This window comes from Hyposmocoma kahamanoa, unplaced genomic scaffold (assembly GCF_003589595.1).
Source record: "Hyposmocoma kahamanoa isolate Upper Pololo Valley unplaced genomic scaffold, ASM358959v1 78, whole genome shotgun sequence".
Lineage (NCBI taxonomy): Eukaryota > Metazoa > Arthropoda > Insecta > Lepidoptera > Cosmopterigidae > Hyposmocoma > Hyposmocoma kahamanoa.
Genome location: NW_020653945.1, coordinates 11,283,701 through 11,307,484, shown reverse-complemented (window position 1 = coordinate 11,307,484; position 23,784 = coordinate 11,283,701). Strand labels below are relative to the sequence as shown.

General features: G+C 35.5%; 1 protein-coding gene and 1 long non-coding RNA gene across 3 annotated transcripts; one reads left to right on the top strand and one right to left on the bottom strand.

Annotated features, from left to right (window-relative positions):
• Positions 1 to 438: 438 nt before the first annotated feature.
• On the bottom strand, positions 439 to 3,527 carry LOC113233379. Its single transcript, XR_003310689.1, has 3 exons — positions 3,482 to 3,527; positions 3,332 to 3,357; positions 439 to 598 (listed from the first exon to the last, which is right to left on the bottom strand). It is a non-coding gene; the product is annotated as an uncharacterized LOC113233379 (long non-coding RNA).
• A 3,159-nt stretch (positions 3,528 to 6,686) lies between these two features.
• On the top strand, positions 6,687 to 23,778 carry LOC113232772 (bromodomain-containing protein 3-like). Of its 2 annotated transcripts, none has more exons than XM_026467556.1 (20): positions 6,687 to 7,062; positions 10,976 to 11,043; positions 11,299 to 11,445; positions 11,806 to 11,862; positions 12,112 to 12,282; positions 12,427 to 12,621; positions 12,697 to 13,149; positions 13,217 to 13,366; positions 13,473 to 13,652; positions 13,748 to 13,995; positions 14,074 to 14,402; positions 14,550 to 14,777; positions 14,879 to 15,037; positions 15,300 to 15,422; positions 16,163 to 16,279; positions 20,834 to 20,889; positions 20,977 to 22,023; positions 22,133 to 22,275; positions 22,491 to 22,671; positions 23,180 to 23,778. In XM_026467556.1, exons 3-20 carry the CDS (start codon positions 11,401 to 11,403, stop codon positions 23,243 to 23,245), a joined length of 3,948 nt encoding a protein of 1,315 aa, XP_026323341.1. In that variant the 5' UTR covers positions 6,687 to 7,062; positions 10,976 to 11,043; positions 11,299 to 11,400; the 3' UTR covers positions 23,246 to 23,778. The 2 variants fall into 2 exon arrangements, with proteins under 2 accessions (XP_026323341.1, XP_026323340.1); XM_026467555.1 differs by having other exon boundaries at positions 20,956 to 22,023.
• Positions 23,779 to 23,784: the final 6 nt, after the last annotated feature.

Here is a 23,784-nt window from a genome sequence, read left to right as displayed (position 1 = left end):
CCTATTGCAATAAAACGGCAATTTCATACTTTAACCCCTAATATTATATTGGGAAAAACCACGAATACAATGTTATGCTTGCGTAACATTAATTTTTTTTAAATAATGTTACATATTATCGAGTTCTTAAGTAGTCGCGATTGTTACATATAGGATATGAAACTATTTTTTAGATCTAAATCATGTATATTTGTTTTTTCAAACAAACCAACGTCCCGGTCCTTTACAGGTCCCATGGTCACGGGTGTCACCCTTTACCGAACGTTGCGCCCGAAATGTTGGTTTGTTTGAAAAAACAAATATACGCAATTTAGATCCGATAAATAGTTTAATTTCCTAAATGTTACATATTATTATATAAATGTATGTGACAATATAAAAAAATGTAACAGCAGCAAGTGCAGTCAGGAGTAAGGATTTTGTTGTGTGTTATAAACCTATAAATTCGATTATGAATATTACTCACATGGTCTGCTGGCATTACTGGTTTTTCATGATTGTATGTGTTCTGGTCCCCATGATTCTGCTCGTGACCCATACTGTGTCCTTCATGCCCCATGTGTCCATGATGACTTGAATGGTCCATAGTCTCGTAATTCTGATAATTTAATGATTTTTTATTTTAAAAGAAACCAGTTACTTCGACATGCATCAGTATATCCACTGTCACCGTGAAATTATCAATTACTTTTAATAACTCAAAGCACGTAATTATAACCGAGTCGAAATATGAAACGTAATAATAACAACCGAGAAATTTAGAGCCTAGTGGCTACAGGCCTGCAAAGAGACGCATATGTAGGTCCATGTTGCGTAACTTAATGTTAAAAATCTAGTTTGACTACAATCAAAACTGTTTTACTACTTTTTGCACGTGAGCTCGAAGCAATTACTCATACGGAACAGGATGCCATCAGAGCGCTCAGGCCATGTTTGGAAAATCTGTTGAGCTGAATTGGCCTTAAGTTTGCTAAACATTAAACCATACAACCAAAAACAAGTTTGAGTTCTGGGTACATTCCCAGCATATTTCAAAACAATTACTATGGGGATACCTGTTACTATTGAAATAAAGTCAGACATTGTTTTGTTAATATTAAATGCATCAGAGCCAACCAGACTCCATAATAAATGACCGTACTAAATGTTTTTTAATTAACCTAACTAATCAAACATTCCTATTTATATTTGAAGTTCCAATACATTCACTGTTCACTGACACCAAGGAGTCAGATATAAAATCCGATAAATCATATTTTTGTCAATATGTGATTTACCTATTATGATGTAAAGAATATCTACATGCAATAATGAACCCTAACTTCCTTCGTGGACGAACGGTTGCCATGCTGGTCATTCACACAGAGGTCCCAGGTTCGAATCGCGGGCCGGGAAAAATATTTGTATTGCCTACATTTATTCCTCTCTTAAGTTTGGATGTAATTTGTAGCTGTATATCGCGACATAGGTTTTCCCTAGTGCAGAGCTATGAGTGTTTGCATTATTTATTATTTAATAATCAATGAAATAGAAAAGTATACTTAACAGTGACAAACAACAATGTATAATATTTTCAAATCCATAAAAGTATATAGAAAATATCCAAACTATGCAATAATTTCATATTCAATAGGCAATAATTTCAAAACAGTAGCTACAGTAAGTATTATGAGTTTTTTGCTTTGATACAAAACCTAATATTTTTGCTTAATATCTATTAAAATTTGTATCATGTCCTTTCAAATAAGTTGTTGTGACTTTATAAAAATATTATAACTAAGGTTTTATTGTTTGTTTAATTCATTTTACTTACATTTACGATTAAATAACTTAATAGGGTATATTTTTTATAGCTCTAGAAGCCTTTAATCTACTTTAATAGACTACATTTTTGTTCTAAAAAATAAATCAGCCTTTTGTTACAAAAAATTGTTTTGATTTTTAATTTTTGTTTAAAACCTAATTGAATTTAATTTACCACTTACAAACTTTACTGCTGTACCTACTCTATTTTAATGTTAAATATTAAGATGTATTTTTAGAATTTCAACTCTAAGTTGATTAAAATTACAAGACAGTCTCTAACAGGGTACTATGAAGTAATATGTTATAGTTACATTTTAACAAGTGGCATGTGCATAAGGCATTTGGCATTAATAAATAAAGGTTATTGTTCAATAGACGAATTAGATTGTTCTTCAATGACACTCATTTACTCCCAGTCTTATGTGACAACTCTTGCAGAATCAAAGTATAAGACATATGTATAATGAACTACATTGTACAAGAGATCTAGTTAAAGATAACTTTCACCTACTGTTAGGGTTCTGTATGTCAAAAAACAAACTCTTGTAACATACAAGTGAATTATCCAACTAACTGGCACATGTTTTAAAAACTGTTCAGTTGTATAACTAGAATTACATCATGTTGACCTATATTGTTACTTACCACGTAACTTGTTGTAAGTCAAAATACCATTCTTTGCTTTTTAACTTAAATAATGTAACCTTCTCTTATGTATATTATGAGTTCCATATTTGAAAGTTAACATAACACTAAGTGATTCCTTTACTTTTAAATATGGAACTGATGATATGCATAAAAAAGTAAATATTTGACTTAAAAAGTAAAAATGGTATATATATACAAAGGTGTAATGAATTACAATAACTTATGTGGGAGGTATCAATATATTTCTTAATAACATTTAAAAATATTATCAACAACATTTTATAGAAGGTTAAACATCCTAAATAGCCTCCACCTGTTTTCTTAAATCTAAATTCAGCCAGAAATAAGGATAATCATAATCTGTACACTTTTAACCAAACAATACAGCTGAGTACAAGTTGCATAGTCTGTGACGATGTATTTTAAAACAAAAAAATTATTAAAATAATTTAAAATAATCTATTACTTTTTGATTTACACAAAATATTTTATTTGCAGGACCGTGCATGCGTCAGTCTTACTCTCACTTGGCCGATTTTGTAGGACTTCCAAAAAATGGTTACTTGAGTTTCTTTCACTGGGAACTAGCAGTTTAAATGTTTTATTTCTGGGTTATCCACAACGTCGTAATCTATTCCAAATTCAACTAAATAACCTACGATAACGTAGTACTTAAAATGATATCTGATTTATGCTGTGTTTGTTCATATCACTATTATTGTATATTATAATATTATGGAATGGGTTAACCAATATAATTTAAAGTTACATGAGTAAAATTCAGTCGATAGATTTATATTAGTGAGTTTAAAACAGCAAATTAACCATTTTGTTACGTTATATACTTAGTATTTATATAATTTGAAACAATACTTACTCTTGAGTGGTATCGTAAGCCTCACACTGAAATATTCAAAGTAGAACTCACAATTACTATGTACAACAAAGAAATACCAATAGAGAAATTTACAAAATCATTTCGGTGTCAAAGTAAAACGAAATTCAAAGTAAAGTAAAAGTACTCGACCTTTCGCTGTCTAATATAAAAAGAGGGAGATGGGGAGGAGGGCAAGCAAACAAGTTCCGTCAACCACGAGTCATCTGTCACTGTCAGGCACCGCCCACCGCTATCAAAAATGTAAACGTCGCTGTCTATGGGAAGAGTATTCATAAAATTTTGTTTCCGTAACGCCGATAACAATTCGCACATACAACGAACATAGTATTATCTCAAAAATTGCGTTATATTATATTAATATTACCTATTTAATAAATTTCAAAGTGACAGTCTTGTCCTGTCACTTTGAAATTAAACCGTATACGAAGAAATTTTGAAAACAAATTATAATATAACGCAGTTTTAAGATAAAATATAACATAACGCAATTTATGAGATAATACTATGTTAGTTGTTAACTGCGAATTATCGGTTTTTACAAATATACAATGTATGATCTATAGGTTTCTACCTTAATAGACTCTAATGGTCGTATTCCAGAACTCTACTCAGTGCTCAAGCCAGGACTTGAGTATGATTTAAAGCACTGAAAATCATACTCAAGTCCTTGCCACTAGACTTATATTTCCAGTGTTTGAAATCGTACTCAAGTCTGCTTAAATCCTAACTTGAGCATTGAGTAGAGTTCTGGAATACGACTCTTAGGGTCGTATTCTAGAACTCTACTCAAAGCTCAAGTCAGGATTGCACTGGCAACACAAGCACTGGAAATACGACCCTAATGTCAAGGACTTGAGTATGATTTTCAGAGCTCATTGCAATACTCAAGTCCTGACTTGAGTATTGAGTAAGTTCTAGAATACGACCCTTAGTCCTACTACGGTAGAAATTAAAGTAGAAACTAGGGTAGTATTATTTTTTCCATCCTCTAAGGATGGAAAAAAATAATGGGATGGAAAAAACAAGTCAAAGGTACTTATTGGTTTGTGGTTTCTACCATCATTTTCTTCGGTATTTGTCGATAACAGTACGGTATTTTACTTATGGCAAGCCAGATTCTAGTTAGGAAAATAGAGCTATAATTGGCAGCACTGAAGTGACGCGCGCCAAACCTAATCATTCTTAGTGTGACCAATTTACAACTTTTTTCTGCAATTTTATGAATATTTAAAGCAGAGTTTAGTGAGTAGGTATGTATCTTCATAAATCATACTGTGGCTAAGTGACTATAAGGGATTTTTGCACATTATGCCAACAGCAGCAGTACCTATTACTCACTATATTACAAATAACTATCAGGATTTTTTTTATGATTATCAAGTGTGTTAGTACGAATAAGTACGCCTGGTGGTAAAATTATTATTATTAGGTAAGATTTGCAGTGCCATTTAGAGCTTTAAACTGTTAAGATTCGAATGGCACTCCCAGTGCACTCGTCATTTTGAGACATGAAATTGACAAAACCTATGTGCCTGCATATGTCAATGGTGAAGTGTATTTATGTATCTGTGTATATTATTGCAAATTTTATCTAAACATATAATAGCTCACTGTAATGTAATACAACCTGTGCAACAACAGCCTATTGACCGTATGTTATAATTTGTGACAGTATGTGCCTTATAATTATTGAAGAGTATGTTTTTGTATAAGGTAATGCTATATAATCAATATTACAATATCGTGGATTTATCAGATTCGAACAAGAAAATATTAATAAAAATAATACTAAATAGATAGTTGCAAAATTGCTGAAATTGATTTTAGTGACATGAATAAAAAATATTCACCTTAAAATCTCGTATTACTTATTACTGGACTTTTTCTTAACCCGCGTTTTGAAGGGATCATAAAAAAGTAAGTATAAAGTCTAAGTCAAATAATTATTTATTCCATAGGTAAAATAAATTTACACTTGAAAACGTTACATTGAAGCTACTACTCGTTCACTACGCTGACTTCCCTGAGAAGAACGAGTAAGAAACTCTAGCTCTTTTCAAATAAACTTAAATGCTATGGAATATACTTTGGATAAAATTTCTGTAGGTTCTGGAGCCATGTCGTTTTTCCGTACATCTTTATCTAACACGTAGTCTTCAATTTTATTTAGTCATATGACTTTTCAAGTAATATATTTTTAATGTAGTTTTTAAACTTAGGAAATAATAATCTTAATATATGCTCTGGAATCTTATTGTAAAAACGTATAAAGTTCCCCATAAGAGTCTTTTAACTTGGTTAAACGAAATCGTGGTGTCATGAGTTTGGACTTAGCTCTAAGGTTAATATTAAGGATATCTTCTTTTTTATTGAAATTATGATTTTTACGGGCATATAAAATATTTGAGTAAATGTACTGTGATGCCGCAGTCATGATACCAGTCTCCTTAAACTTTTCTCTGAGAGAAACCCGAGAACCTAGACGGTACACAGAACGAATTGCTCGTTTTTGCAATACAAATATGGTTTGAATATCTGCCGCTTTACCCCACATGAGAATCCCGTAGGACATTATACTATGGAAGTAACTAAAGTAAACTAGTTTAGCAGTACTAACATCGGTAAGCTCACGCATTCTGCGGACTGCGTATGCAGCGGAGCTTAATCTGCTGGCCAGAGAAGTTCCAAAAAAATCCATGCTAAAACTATGAAATAAATAAACATCGTCACTTTTATTGAATGAGATGAAAAACATTGAATAACGTTTTGCAACATTTATAAGTTCTTACAACCGTTGTACAAATTGAAAATCTTTCGCCTAGGTGATGCCGACGTAAATTTAAAAAAATATCTGATACAGGAGCTTGTGATCATGATCCAATCATCGAGCGGTCATTGCGTGATATCTCGATATCTGTGGTATGTCAATGTTTTTTCAGTAGCAGTTTGCTATGTGTCATACGAGTGAGATCTCAAGATATTATATTAACTTTTACACGTAGACCATGATTAACAGAAATACAATACACTATTTTCTAAAAGAATTTTTTATAAATGTAATTATTTACAATCTTAAATCTTCAAACAGCAGCTAAGGCAGTAAAACACAGTGTGTGCATGTGTACATAAATATACAGTTTGCGATATAGTTATTTTTGCCAAGATCCATGCTCTCCGTCCTCTCCCGTCCTCCCAGGCTCTCTGTCCAATGCTATAATATATTTTTAACAGTTTTGTTATTAAAATAATGGCAACACTAATAAAAGGGTAGCTACTTGCCTGCTTGCATAAAATAATTTGAGAAGAATGAATCCTATGAATATCATGAAACCCCATGTCATCTATAGATGAGAATCTAAAATAATGCACTGTTTTCATTTATCTATGCCAATTTTATAGTATTTTCTTTCCAGATCAAATTTGTGCAAAATGAATTTTTAGACGCTCGCAGTCATTTTTAGTTGTCCGCCGCCATGTCTGTAACTCGACCGAATCTTCGAAGTTCCGTGTTGTGCTGTTCTTTGTTATTAATAAAGTACTGTGATTTTTGATAAAATAATGGATTTATGAGGTTCTCAAGTACCCATGAACTTAGTGTTTTTGTGGTGTGTTTGCTAGATTGGTGCAAATCAATACAATTGTCTTTGCCGAAGTAATTCTGAACATCGTATTTTTAGTTCATCCGCCATATTGGCGTTAATATTCCATTCGTAAGTCTTTTCCGTTAATTTTCTACTTTTATCATTATTATTTAAGCTCGTAAATATGTTACTTTGCGTCTAGAACACTTACACAAAATTTTAGTCTATTAAAAGTGATGCATGTTACTAGTATTGGGTAAGATTTTGATAATAATTCGCCCGTGCCCTCTGTAAAGCAATTTTCACTCATTTGGTGGTAAGCATTTACATTAGCTTTTATTTGATTTTAAAGCATTAGTGCAGCCGATTTTTATTGAAATTGTTTTAGTATTAGCTGCGTATAACTTGTATAATACATTGAACATCGTTGGTAGGTAACGAATATCGAGAAGATTTTAATGTGATCCACTTACGATTAATGAGCAAAAAACACCATTTCCATGATGAGTTAAGTTTTCACTTCGCTAATATCAGTTTCTTTCGGAATTTATTCAAAATTTGTTTGTTTGGTTACTCTTAAGCCCCCTGCTTGTGCCCTATTCCAGCGTCCAAAGGTAGGTAGGTTACTTTGGTGTTAGGGAATGTTCTAGACCATGGAATTACATTCTCTTAGCTTTTTGGCGTCATGCTTTGTTAGATGAAAAGGGGTGATTCATGCACTCTCCACATGATGTTTTGACATTTCTCATGTTTACTATGTCTATGTGCATTGTTTTTGAATCACAAGTAATTTTAAAATAATATTTTTAAGGTAATTAAAAACATTTTCATAGTTTTTATTTTAAAGTGTAGAATTAAAATGTATTTTTGTTAAAATCAATGTTTTCTCATTCCACATACCTACCGACTTGAATGTCTATAAAATGGATCCATGGTTGTTTCATTTATATTTCAAAGTAGAATATAGATTGGTGTAAACTAGACTCTGGTGGCTCACAAGTGAGCGTTATATCCATAAGTAAGTAAGAAAAGTGATCACATCTGTAAGTCAAGTTTTGTGTAGATATGGCTCTATTGGTTTACGCGACGCTCAAATAATTTCAATTTGTATCTTTATCCTAGTATTACTAGAAGTCGAAAGGTTTAATTAGTATTAGTATGATTCTTGCATATAATAAGAGAATAAATAATACTGTAAATATACAGATTACCACAAAAAAGAAAGAGAATAAACGGCAGTTGCATCTTTTAGTGGCAATGTAGGAAAAGTGATTTTCATTGCATGTAAATAAAGCATTGTTTTGATCAGTTGTCATCCATCTCTGAATCATTGTTGAGTTAGCGAGCTACTGATATAAAATAGAGATATACACTACCAAAATGATAAACATCTTTCTTTTCACTGCACTGGTATTGTTGCGCAACAAACCATGATCTAGGTGATTAGTTTTACAAGAATAAACCAATTGCCTTTCTTTTTATTTTAACACACTTCTAGAACACAATGATAATGTTTATTGGGTAATCGAATAAGTAATATAACATAGCAAAGAGAGATAGTGTGTTGGTGCAGGAGAGAAATTTACACAGATTGCAATATCTTATGCAATTCACTTTACACTGAGCTGGATACACATCTGTCAATTGGTTTTGTGTGATTGTGCTTTTATATAAAATACACATAAATTAAGTCCAACTTGAATCTAGAGTGATTAAACATCATCTCAGTCTACTTGTGAATGGCTTTAAAATTTTAATACAATACCTCTTAACCCTTATTGGTGTTATTATATGTAAATTCTGCAGTATACATCACAGTTTTTGGTATGTAGTTTACTGATTATAATATAGTAATGTACATTTGTTATTACTTGTAATGTAGGAAGTTTATATCTATTAAAGAACCATGCAATAATAAGGACATACTCCTATGTTAGTCCATAGTCTTAAAACTATGCCGCCACATAGTTTTAGACAATGAACTTTCAGTAATCTGTTTGTCAAGTCATTTAATCTAAGTTGTATAGTAGTACAGGATCTTTATTAACAATTGAGTTACATGCAAAAAAATTACCATTAATGTCCATGATGCTGTGTTCAATCTGGAGGTGTGGTTCAGTATCTAAATGCTACAACTACTAAAAAAGAAACCAAAGAAATTTACATGTGGACATAGTTATGCAAACAAGAACCAACCCACACCTCGAGTGAAATTGAGTTATGTATTTAGGTAGAACACCAGACTGTCCTTTACACGCTCACAAAAGATCCTGGCAATATACCAAGCCAAAACAGACAAAATTAAAGTCGTTTAGCTAAAAAGAACCATGCTGCTTAATTTCATATAGTGTATTTTTTTAAATATGCTAAATAGATCCATGTCACATGTACTGAAGTACTGCCGATCTTTAGCATTTTCATTACGAAAACTAGAACATGGTTCTCGTTAACTAAATAAAGAGATACATAATGTTTTCTATTTATTGCTATATAACATAATTGGTTCCCTATATTATTCTCAATGCTACACATAACTCACGTTGTTTGTCTCAAATAACTTACCTGTTTATTTCTTCACACTGTTTTTACAAAAATGTCATTTTCTTGAGTGACATTTTGAGGTTGGTTCTAGTTTGCATAACTATGTCCAACTGTCATTGATGTCATGTTAGTTGACTAGTTTGCCATACACAGTCTCCCGTACAATCTTTGTATTTAAAGAATCTCTGAAGCTTATATACATAATCTTCCCTCACAAACCCACTCAAATCCACTTTAGCAAAAAACCTTCATGTTATAGACATCAAAGAAGTCAATCATTTGGTGTAATGATTAAGGGCTTGCATAAGTGAAATACACATCACAAGTGTGGTCAATACTTTAGATTCAATAATTGTTATAGAATTTGCGTTGAAAATAGATATTTTAATTTTTTTAATTTTTCAACATTTTAATGAATTAATTTTGGAAATACAATATTTTTCTGCAGGATAACTGGATGTAGTTAACTTGTGCTTGTATTGGTTTTAATGGTACAATCAACAGCATGTCAAACTATACACTTGTTTGAGTATCGGCTCCAGAGCAATAGGATCCGTCAATGTGTGGCTTTATATGCTACAATCTGTACTTCCAGGTGGATAAAATTTATATACATAACTCATGATGTAATTATGTCCATGATTGTTATCTGAAATGGTTAAAGTGGAATACCATTATGCAAATTGAAATGTTAGGTATATCCCATAATAATATATCACAGAATATTGTCATCTCTAACCTAAAAAGCTTCAAACTTCATCTGTTTGAGGTTAATTGTCAAAACAAGATGCTACTTAGCTTAATTACATCATTAGGGAACATTAAACAATAATCTCTTGATGGTTATTGTCATTGTTATGGCTAACACAAAAATTAGAGAATTTTCTAATGTTTGGTTAAATTATACAATATTACAGTACAGAACTCTACTAGCAGTGTTATTCCCCACAAAATCTCCAATAAAATTTGTGATTCCCCAGACGTTTTATTAAGTAGCCAAAAATCGCCTTTTCCTATTTCAAACATACCATAAATATCGCCGAGTCGTCGATCACTTTTTTAGCTACTGCGTGACCCCTCAGAGTTGCCCAAATAGCGAAAAATCTGGCAACAGTGTCTACTAGTAACATGCATACTTTATTTTATTGCAGAGAATATGAATTGTCTTTAGTCTGTACCATAGTTTCCTAAAGTGGTCCCTACCACACCCCAGTGGGTGCTGAAGAGTCCTAAGAGTCTTAAGCAATAGACGGGCGTTGATGCTGTCCAGCGGTAGTGCACCTCATTGCTACCGCATTTGAAAACAAAGATCTGAATTATCTTTATAAAGTACACTACAAGTGTACAATTTTTTCCTTGTTATTTTTTTGTTGTGATGGGTGTTGAAATTTTTTTATCTTATGCTTAGCGGGCGGTGAGCCAAAAAGTTTGGGAACCTATAGTTTATACAATCAGATGTTGTTGTTAAATAAAATTTACCTTATCCTTTCCTCTCTTTCAGATTTGGAAATAGCTGCTTCATATTAAATATTTTTTCACACATCCTACCCAGCAAAAGTACTATGCATGGTGAGTATTTCCAAAATTTTTAACTAGCATTTGTTTTTTCCAGCTTTGTACAACACTTATTAAAATTTGCACCATAACTTTATAGTAAATAAAAATATTTAAGCTAATATTTGCTACTTCTATTATCATAATTTTGAACAATAAAATCTGCTCATTAGAGTCATGCTGTCTGATGCATGTCTATGGGGGTTCATGAAGTTTAAAAGTTGCAAGTTATATGCATCAGGCCACTAAATTCATTGACCTTTTTTACAGGTACTGCTGTTTATTTCCAATGAATGGAAGTTTGGCTTAGGTGCAAGAGCACCAATTGTTTAATATGATAGAGTGGTCTAGTGTTTTAAGAGGATACAGCTGATGCCTCTTAGCCAGAAGTTGGATGAGCCTCTCGTTACAATTGAGGTGAGATTTTTGATCAATGTTAATAAAAAAAATTGCATTACAATTAATCAGAGCAGTCACCTAACTACTCTGTGCTAATATTGAAACCCTAATTATTTAATTTGTTAATTAATGTGCTTTGATATGATATACAGTCACTACTTAGTTTATTACGCGTGCACGGGATAAATAGCAGAACCAATTATCTATGGTTGTTAACTAAAGCACTATACAAAGGAGTAACAAAAAGGCGACCTAGCGAGGGTGATTATATATGCATGACCAGAAATAACTTTGGAAAAATATTATTTTTAATTCAATAAAATAGCATCAAGCGATGAAATGAACATACTACAGTACTTGTGTCGCTTTGGCAGGTAGATAGCAGACTCCAGCACAATGCAGCAAGCGGTTGACCCTCTTGCTACTACTAGCACGGTAAGGTCTCCCTTCTCTTCCTAAAACTGATTAACAAATTTTAATATATCTTATTTCTTATATTATTCGTAATTGTCTTTGTGGCGTTTCCACGTTTGTGTAAACATCGTACTGGAAATAGTACTACTAGGTACTAAGTGTAACGGGCTGGTGTCCGCAACTCGACGTCAAGGCGCCTATTTTGAGTTAAATAGGAAATAGTTGTTCACATATTCCTTGAAATGCTAAACTTCTATTTTGTATGTGTAGCCCTCTGCGGAACCAGTGAATGGCGCGCCGCCGGATGAGACGCCTCGCCGACAGGGGCGGTTGACCAATCAACTGCAGTTTCTTCAAAAGAATGTGATGAAGGCTGTGTGGAAGCATCAGTTCGCGTGGCCCTTCCATCAACCTGTCGATGCCAAGAAACTAAATCTGCCAGTAATTATGTTGCAATTTTTATGTTGTTATTCAAGTTTATTAATATTAATAGTTTTACAGCATTGTCTTTCTGGTTTTTTGAAAATTCAGGTAATTTTTATGATTTATAGCAATCTTTTTATATAGGCAAATTGTTATTTTTAGGATTATCACAAAATCATCAAAAAGCCCATGGATTTGGGTACCATCAAGAAACGTCTAGAGTCGAATTACTACTTTTCCGCTCAAGAATGCATCCAAGATTTTAACACCATGTTTACCAACTGCTATGTTTACAACAAACCTGGTGAGGATGTAGTGGTGATGGCACAAACTTTGGAGAAGCTGTTTCTTAACAGGGTAAGTTCTATAGCATACAAGAAGATCGTTTTATCGTTTTGGGAATACTTAAGTCAATATTTCAATGCTTAACAGATAGCCCAAATGGATAAGGAGGAAAAGGAAATCGAGTTACCCTCGAAAGGTGGCAAAGGCGGAGCCAAGAAGCGAGTTGGCGGAGCGGGTAGCGGCGGTGGAGCCGGCGGTGGTGGTGGTGGCGGCGGTGGTGGCGGCGTTGGCGGCGGCGTTAGTGGTGGCGGTGGCGGAGGGGCGCCAGTCACGACAGGGGGCGTACGTACGGGAAAGTCGTTGCCGAGCGCGGGCGGCGCGAGCGCGGGTGCCACTCCCGCACCGCACCCCGCACTGGTGGGTTCCACGGCCAGTACCACGGCTCCTGCAGTGCCGCCCGCCGCCACGCCGCCTGCAACACACGCCGGCCTACCGCAGCAAGTAGCCACGCAGCCCTCCAATTTCCACGTGGCACAACCGGCCGCGCCACCGGTCTCCGCTATTCCGCCCGTCCCACTCTCCCAGACTCAGCCAGCTAAGGTAGTGTGATTTCCTCCCGTCGCTGTTGCTGAGTTTATCCAGTGCTAACGTCGACTTCGTTCTTAAGGTCAAAAAAGGGGTGAAGAGAAAAGCAGACACTACCACACCCATGGGGAGTGCCTTCGAGGGAGGGTATACCACCCCGACGATCGATCAGCAAAGTGGACCGAAACCGGCCAAAATTTCAACTAGAAGGGAAAGTGGACGGCAAAAGAAGGTAATTTTATATTGCACAATTAAAATTGTGAATGTCAAATTTTCGAGTTAGTTATTGCTTTATACATAATTTTCAAATGAAATTAATGTGTTTTCGTGATGTGCAGGCTGGCCGAGCTGGCGACGATAGCTTTAAAATGGGCGGATTGTCTCCCGGCGTAGGAGGAGCGGGCGCATCTCACCATTCTGCCATGACACCACAATTAGCAAAGGGCAAAGAAAAGCTTTCTGATGCTCTCAAGAGTTGTAATGAAATACTGAAAGAACTCTTCTCAAAGAAGCATTCGGTAAGTACAATTATTTTTTAATTTGCTTTAAAAGTAATCCTTGTGTTATTGAAAAATTGCGAGGGTGAATGAATTTACGTCCAAATGTTTGACAGGGATATGCTTGGCCATTTTACAAACCTGTGGATGCTGAATTACTAGGCCTTCACGATTATTTTGATATTATAAAGAAACCAATGGACTTGGGAACAGTGAAGCAAAAAATGGACAACAGACAGTATAAATCGGCAGCTGAGTTTGCAGCCGACGTCCGTCTAATATTTACCAACTGTTACAAATACAACCCACCGGATCATGACGTCGTGGCTATGGCACGTAAATTGCAGGACGTTTTTGAGATGAGGTAAGTCAAAGAGTCACAAGATGCGTACAATTGATCATCTATGATGGTATGAATCTTATTTTGTTTTGTGTGGCGCAGATACGCGAAGATTCCCGACGAACCTGTTCACCCAGGTGTCCCACACATAGACAAGGGCAGCTCGGCGTCCAGTTCGGAATCTGGCTCCGAGTCGGACTCCGAATCGGACGACTCTGAAGAAGAAAGAAATAATAAAGTTAAAATGTTAGAAAAAGAATTACTCGCTTTGCAAGAGAAAATGAGAAAACTCGTCGAAGAATCTAATAATAAAAAGAAGGCTAAAAAGAAAATTAAGGAAAAGAAAAAGCAAGTTCCCGCCCCGGGCTTACCGAAAGCGAACGCCGTGGCGCCGTACGGAGCCAAAGCCAATAATATTGGGGAAACGCTCGGTAAGAACTCATATAAAAAACTTTATTTTTATAATGTATGTTGATCCTGTTCTAAAGTCGTTAATTGTAAAATAGCGTAAAATTTTCGTAAAAAGACCTTTTTACTTTTTTCTTACCCAATAGCTAAAATGGAGTTATATGTGACAGCGACGCCGAGCGGGCGCGGCAAGACTGGTAGCAAGCGCGGCGGGGGCGGCGGTGCGGGCAAGGCGGCGACCCGAGGTTCGGCGCCTGCCAAGAAAAAGGGTTTGGCGCCGCCTGCCGCCGCCGCGCCGCACCCGCCGCTACACCCCGACACCGACGACGAGGATGTCGCCAAACCCATGTCCTACGACGAGAAGCGCCAGCTCTCGCTTGACATCAACAAGCTGCCAGGTAAGACTCCCCAGACAGATTCTAACCTATGGCGCACTTTCTCTGGTATTAAATTTTCTATGTTTGTATGTGTACATCCTTAAACTGATTTATTTTTCTAGGCGATAAACTGGGCAAAGTAGTGCATATAATTCAAACCAGAGAACCGTCGCTGCGGGACTCTAACCCTGACGAGATTGAAATAGACTTCGAAACGTTGAAGCCGTCTACGCTCCGAGAGCTAGAGAATTACGTAGCGTCTTGTCTACGGAAAAAGACACGTAAGCCTCACTGTGAGTCCAGCCAACATTATTTTCCTTGCTTCCTTTCATTTTTAGTATTTAGTTTTGTGTCTTCTTGTGTTGTGCGCACCGCCCCTGTGTATAAATATATTTTACTCAAAAATACTCCAGGATGATTATAGGAACTCCTGTCTTAAATGTCCTTCTTCCTTCCTTTTCCCTACGTAATGTTGGTGGGACTTCTTCTATTTGTCTTTTATTCTGAACACGAAATTCAACTAACGTGTATTTTGCTTTTTAGATCGCAAAGTTTCTGGTAAATCCAAAGATGAACAAATGGCGGAGAAGAAACAAGAATTAGAAAAGAGATTGCAAGATGTATCAGGACAATTAGGAACCAATAAAAAGCAGCAACCTAAAAAAGGTTGGTATTAATAATTTTGTTACTCTTTTTATAATGTTAAGCACCTACCTTTACAGAAATTACTGTCCATTGATTTAGTGCTTTATTTCAACCATAGATAATTTCAACAGTGATCTTAGTGATTTCACCAACAATTTTTTTTTATAATATCAAGAGACGGGACGAACAAGTCGTGGGCCTGGTGTTAAGCGACACGCCTGTCCATAACAGTTGCAGTAAAGATCTGAGGGGCACTGCCACTGCGCCCGTCACTTTGAGACATATTATTAAGTTAACAAGTCCCATGTGCTTCACAATTTCCCCAGCACACTTACCCTTTAAATCTGGAACGCAGTAATGCTCACGTTACGTCTTGGCGGCAGATGTAGGTAAGGTGGCAGTACTTCCCTAGGCGAACTCTTTCACAAGGAGCTCTACTGCTACTAATATGCAGGACGCTGTCTTTAGTTTTTTAGCATAATGTCTAAAATTTAATTAAACCGATTGACCATTAATAAAATGATAAGACTGTTTGATGGATATTCATTGCTGGACGTACTATAAATCCGTAAGATTTATTCATATAAAGGCAGGGTGCTAATATCTTGTACATGGAGGCTTAACTACAATGGATTAGTGAAGAATTTTATTTTTTATCAGTTGCCCACAATTATTGGGGCTTGACCACTGCTAGTTAAATTATTATTGCAAATTAATATGCTAAATGATGATAGATATTAATTTTGGCAACTTGTCAACAGAGGGATGCAAGGAGGCGCTAGGCGGCGGCATGTCGTCCTCGTCTTCATCGTCGGACTCGTCCAATACGTCGTCCAGCACCGACACGAGCTCGTCCGACAGCAGCGACAGCGAAGCAGGTTAGCTCGTGACTTCCGCCTCGACTCTAGTGTGCACACACAAAGTATAATAGCACAGACCGGTACTCGCGCGCCCGCACTCGCCCAACACTCGTACCGCTGTACATTACATTTCTACTATGCCTAGTTAGTAAACGATAACTGCATTTAACTAAGGAAGATTTCACATAATGGCGATATGTTCAATTTACTGAGATCTTGAACTCTCTTATATTTCCATCCCAATCAAAACATGGATTTACCAAAATCGGTCCACATGTTTGACCTTCTGTGGTATATTTTTGTGTTTTAAAATAATATGGAATGCAATAATGTGGTTTGACAGCATGTAATGTGTATTCTAGTCTGAAATTTCATGTCAGTGACTGGATGAAAGTAATTTGGAATGTTTTGAAGTATGCTGTTTTGTTTGAGTATGTGAATAGCCTTAAAGTGCAACAGGAATACTAGAATGATTGATCGTATTAGAAGAATATTCAGGATTTACATATTTGAGATGTCAAAAACTTAAAATTTCAGGTGTTATAGATAATAGGTGTTTTTTACAATTGATATCAGAACAGTTCAGTTCTGAAAGATTTTTATGATTAAATTTTAGTTGGTTGTGTAGTTGTCATATTTGTATATGACTTTGACCCATTTTAATGTCACTATGGTAATATAATACAAAGATAATTAAAAATTCTAAAAGCCTTAAAAATTAAAAAAGTGCACAAAATTATAATATTGTAAATGTAAGGTTTGGCCTATAGGTACTTGCAAAAAACCGTTTTGGCAGTAAGGAATGTTGCCTTTTGAATCCTTGATAACCTAAAAATGTTAGAATTACGTTTTGTTAGCTAAATTGCGGACTTGTCGACTGAGTGATTGTGTATGGTTGTGTGAGGTTGGTTGGTTTGCGAACCTAGAATTGGTTTTATACGATAAACTTAAAAGTGGAATGCAAATAAAGTAGTTGTCTGAAATGCAATATATTTTTCATAGGGACGGACCTTTCTTCATCCAATAAGCCATTACAGACACTATTTTTGGGAGCAGTGAATGCTTGCAGCGGCTGCTGCGTTCCCATTTTTATCCATACATATATTTTGTGTTTTATCTTATGTGTGACTTAGTAATGTTATGTAGGTCTGAATATAATTTCCTTACTGTGATATTGGAAGGGATACCAACAATTCCTACTTTGATTCCTTTGATGATATGAGTCCGAAGTTGTTGCGCAATATAAACATGTTGTAATGGCACAAACGAATTGTTAGTATGGAGGAGAAGCCAGCTTTGGTGTTCGCTGATATGGTACTGGTGCCGGTAAGAAATATTTTTGTTTGGTTTGCATTCATAAACCAATAGGAAAATACCTTTTCATGTTAATATTTTTAACTATGTCATGTCCTCGAATGTTAACGCGATGTTATTTCATTTGCATCCTTAAGATTAAACTTCTTATAAATTCTTATTGGATACTTCAGATCTCACGGTATACTAATTGCTTTTGAGTGTGGTAACGAAAACACAATCGGTGTTGTTGACTGAGCTCACGCTGAGTCATGCGGCAAATGGTGAGGGTCAGTGTATTGACTGCAAACCCGGGGCTAGATAGCGTGTGGGTCTGGGCGGGGAGCAGTGGCTGTGAAGAGGATCGACGGACGGCTGGCGCGCCGGCCCCCCGGCCCGCAACAGCTGAACGCGTTCACTTAGCCAGTAATGCAAACAATTGTGTAAGGACGGATACCATCTTAGCAAGCAAAATTATTCCAGCCAATGGCTGAACTTTCATTGTTACAACGAGGATGTATTTTGTGACATGTTGTAGTTAAAAATTCGAACGCATTGAAAAGGTATGTTTTATTGGTTTAGTGCTTGATACACTGATGCTTGCTCTCAAAAATTTTATATAATGTGTGACAAATATATAGACATTTTGAAACAAATAGTACTTTAAGCTGGCTTCCTTCCTTCACCAATTGTTTGCAAACTTTTCGATTGAGATGTTATATAATGAAATGGCGGTGATACATAACATTCTTTTGATATGTAACCGAAATAGCCACGAAATACATATTTGTAACTGTAATGTGTTAATATTGATGACCGAGTTAAAAACTGTCGCCACATTTAAACGCCACAGGCAGCTGCGCTATTGACTGCAGATGCAGATTTTATAAATTGTAATTTACTTATATGTATTGATTTAACAATAAAAAATAATGGTGCCCGTTTAATGAATTTCATACTAAGATTACAGGCAGGTGCTTCACGAATTTTTTGTAAACTTACTACCTTATTTTGGAATATATCATAAAGAATTTCACATAAAATTTTCACCGCTTTTTTGTAATTATGCCTTTAGGATATCCGTATTTTAAGGGACTAATGAGACATTCAGGCAGCCGAGTGCTCTTAGTGCATAGCATTTTAGGAAATTTTACGCGCTCGTAGTGCAATCATAAAGTCTACAACGATTAAAAGTCAGCGCGCCTCGGCCGCCTTGTGTACTTAAAGGGTTAATCCCTTAGATATGATATGATAAATATTACATATCGGTTCGATTCCAAATGATTATTATAACGGTAGGATATTACCGATTTTTAGCGTGGGTGTTAACCTACTTTTCTTTTAAATTTTTATCACCATTTCAGTTTTATAATATAAAGGTAAATAATTACAACTTTAGTAGGATCACTTCTTCAAAGTATTATGTTTTCGCTACAAATCTACATTGGTTAATTTATTAATTTGAGCAAAATAGCCGAGCAAAAAGTTTATTGCAATTATGTACAAAAAACTTTTACTAGCTTGTGATGAACAATAATAGTAGGAACAGTAAATGTAATAAATACTGTGTAATCCTAATAAACGGATGTCTGTGTCTACGATCCCTTCTGGGATCCCTCATGTAGCTATACATGCTGTAAATAATGTTCGGCCGGTTTTTTTTGGGTAACTGAAAATTTTAATTTAGTGATCATGTTACTTTTGTACTGTTTTACATACAAAGAAAAATCATGTGTCCATCAGTAACCATCCGGCTTATGTAAAAGTCGATAACCAAATGACAAAAAGGGACAGCAAGCAATTTGTTCTCGACCGGTAACTAGGCACAACTATGTTGAATAATATTATTTTATTTTTGTAAGAATTATGCATTAGTATACTTCCGAGAGTGAGCAAATCTTAACTCCCATTTGTCATTACGTTATATGGAAATGTCCCTAATTTTGTTAAGTATAATTGTAATAATAATTTTTAATTTTTATAGTTGTGATCATATTAAAGACGAACGAAAATATTTATAAATTAGGCATAATTTTTCAACACACTTTCATAATATTAATTCATTATTATGTATCTTCAACAAATTCAGGAATGAGTAAATAGAAGAAAACAAAATGTACAGGTCAGCAGTATTTTAAAAGCACTGAAATTAGTTGTTTAGAACAACCGTTATTTAGCAGAGAAGCTAGATACGTATTTGGTGATAGCAAATGTGGATATAGTAAAAAGGGGTTCATTTTATTTAATCCTACACACTGCGATGCGATGGCGGGTAGAATGTTGACCATTTTACTTATACATAATTTTATATCTTAATATTATATTTGCATATATTTATAATGTTTTATATCGTGTGTAGATGTTTTATTTTAATTTAAAGACAAACTGAACTATCCTATACATAGTCCATTTTGTACCAGAGTTTGGTGATCAGTATTTATAAAGTTAGACTACATTCCTGAATGAAATGTGGTATAAAATATTTTCAGTTTGATGCACCACTGATGAAAATATTGGGCAAGTACAATTTGAAAATTGCTTCGAAAGATCTTACTTCTAGGTTAAGGTTTAGAGATATGTTTATCTTAGAGTTCCTCAACTCCCGTTTTGGACTAAGGAAAGAACAACCAAGTCTATTGTATACTCGTAAATGATAGCAAGCCAATAAATAAACAATGGAGATTAAAATGCGTTGAATTTTAGTTTTGGATCATTGAAACAATACACCTCTATTTATCATGTTCGATATCAAAGTTTATGAAGTAACGTCTTGTGGTACAATAAAGTTGCTTCATTGCAACATTTTAGTTGTTACGTTTATGTAGTAAGTTGAAGTGCGTAAACAGAAACACCATGTGTACTAAATTTTATATAAGGTTTATTTAATCTATCCACATGACTTAAATTACTAGATATTAAGATTGAATGAAGAAAACTTTGTATATACTTCATTATATAACAAAAATGTAAGTAAATCTTTTAAGTAACTTACATTGAATTTTATTTGTACCTATTACCCTGAGATCTGAAGTTCCATTTAATTTCGAATGACATGTTCATGTAAGTCTTTAATAATAGCCAAAAAGCACCAGTAAATATCAGTGAATAAACAAAGGATGTAGCTTCACACTGTGCATGTTGGGACAACGTAAACTGCGCAACAAGTAGGTACCAATTGTTTTGTATTCCGCGTTTTTATGATCAAAATATCATTTTTGTTTTTTTTCTTCAAAATAATAGTTTATTTTTCTTGCATAATATTGAATCCCTTTATTTCAGGCACCGGAAGGACACCTAAAAAGAAGGGGAAGAAGCATCAGGCTCCTTTACAGATTGTAAATATCGATAATTTTAAATATAATTTAATTTGCGTTTATTTGCATACATAACGTATCGGTAAGGTCAAATTGCGTCATTTCCAGAAATCCATAGCTCCATTGGCTCCTGAGACGCCGGCAAGTAACGCGATAACGATACCAACAACTGTAGCTACGCCTGTGGTTGTGAAGACGGAAGCAGCTGTCATTGCACCCGCAACCGGGCCTGCTCCCGTGACTGAGCTCAAAGAGCAGGTGGCGCCGCCCGTTGCGCTCGTGCCTCTCGTTCCACCAGTTGCCCCCGTTCCTACTCTTGCGAACTGTGTGCCGGTCTCATCTATTGCGCCTGTAGCTAGAGAAATGAGTGAACCGAAGCCGGTGGTTAAGGCTGAACCTCGAAACGGCCTCGATAAAGTGGATGTTCCTCATTACATAGATCCCATCGAAAGATCACTGGCTAGCTTGGAGAGAAGTTTGAAAGCTGACGTGCCGATGAATGCCGGTGTCAGCGAATCAGAGTCTTCAATGCGACTCGAAGAAGAGTTCAGCCTGCCGAAACAACCTGTCATGCCGGACGCCCATAGTCTAATGGCCCAACTCGGCGGCTTGACAGATATGACCCATGTACCCGATCAAATAAAGTCTGAAATGTATCCCTCGCATAACGGTTTTCTAGAAAAGACTATGCACCACGACCGTGATGTCCTACGGCCGGATTTAAATACGAACATACCAGGCATGGCGAGTGTCCCACCAGTGTCGTCAATTTTCGACCCGTTACCTCCTGCCTCGCATACAGTGATCGCACAGTCTCATCACAGCGCTCCTAATTCTTCGTGTCTGATAACGCCTGCTAATAAAAAGGAAGAAATCAACAAACCTTTGCTTACGCCAAAACCTATTGAAGATCTCATGGGAGTTCCCAATATAACAAATAATATTTCAGATAGAGCTAAGTACGAAATGGAACAAAAGAAAATGGAGGATGTTAAGAATTCTAACTTTGTTCAGGCGTTTAAACTTAAACAAGAACAAAATTTGAAAAATGCTAGTTCTTGGTCGTCGTTAGCTCAAGCCGGTAGTCCACAGCAGCCTCCTACTATCAATCCTACACATCAAGTTAAACAAAAGCCTGTAATGGACAGTTTTCAAGTAAGTCTTTTAAATTTATTCCGGTTTATCACGGGTTGTAGTCAGTCAGTCTATTTGTTTCTTCGTAGTTTTTATATGTATACGTGTATATATTGTACTTCTATCTCAGGCCTTTAAGAAACAAGCAAAAGAGAAAATCGATCGTCAAAGGGCATTGATAGAGCAACAAGAAAATCGGAAAAAGGAACTCGCGGAGAGGGAACGACAGCGACAAGAAACAGAAAGGCGGCACCCAGATGAAGATAAGCTAAGGTAGAAGATTTTTTGTGAACATACTTAATCTTCATTTCATTAATTATTGCTTGCTTCAACAGTGATGGTAAACATATTTTGTGGAGAAGTTGTACATGTTGGAATTTGTATTAAAATTGTCATAGTAACATTTTCTGCAACAAACTTCTTTAGGACGAATACAGGTCCATTCTGGACAACAATTTTTTTTAACGGTTATTTTTATTTTTATATAGAGTGGCGCCAAGCGTTCGGAAAGTGGAGAGCGCAGAAGTGGCGTCACCTAGCGTGTCACCAGTGGCACGAGCCTCCCCACCTGCGGCCGCAGCCGCCACAGCCGCGCCACCCGACAAGCCGGCGGCCTCCGAGCGCGAACGACTTCGCCAGCGTGAACAGGAGCGTCGACGACGCGAGGCCGTAAGTATTTATAGCATGGAAGTAGATCGTAACATTAGTACAAAATAATTATCAAAAAAAATATTTCGTACAAATAAAACGAATGTCAACACGTCGCACTTTATGTCCAAGATACTGCCGCCGTTAGTTGAAACGGCGTATGTGACATTTTTTCCACACTTTTGTTATGCATACTATCAGTATGCATCAGGATCAGTAAAAAAGGCCGATCTTTCACTATTTTTATTTTTTCCTAGGTGGATAAGGTATGAAATTACCGCAACCGAAATATGTACCGAGAAAAGTAAATATTTTTTTAATTTCGATTCTTTAAACATTACTTTCTCGGTTTTGAGTTTTTATCATAAGCGCCCTTTCAACTTACGGCGGCAGAATAATCTCCCTTCCTAACTGTTAAGTGGTATATATTCACAGCTTTACCAGGTATTCCGATGTTCTTGGGTATGTTTATAATGTCGATTTGTGTAATGCTTTCTTTAAGTATTTTATAATTTCGTGTTTATTTCAGTTGGCTGGACAAATAGATATGAACATGCAGAGTGATTTGATGGCCGCATTCGAGGAGTCACTCTAAAGTGTTTGGACAGTGTAATTGATTTGTACATACATAAATATAGTTTAGATAATGTCAATGCAATCAAATGTAACACTGAAGTGATTTTGTGATCGTTTTGTGCGTGACGCTGTTAACTAATGTGTGGTTAAGTGCTGTGAATAGTTATTATGTACTGATTTTTAAACTGTTGTAACATCAATTTGGACTTGTGGTCGCGTATATAAGGGCCTTTAAAGGGGGTTGCATTTTAATTAAATTGTATAATAAGCTCTTACCCATAAGCTACTAAGTAAATAATTCTCTTTATATGGTAAGACTATACATATGTTTATATTTTGCTCTAGAGAACTCTACCTTCCAATATTTGTTTCTTGATAGGGTACCGTAACTAATGATTATAGCATTGTAATGTAGTTTTGAAATTGAAACAAAATTTTGTTTAATTTTATGTAACTGATTAATAATAGACAATCAATTAAAACCATAAATTGTTATATTAATGACGCATTTCTCATTGCATGGTTGTTTTAATTATTTTATATTTCGTATCACAAACT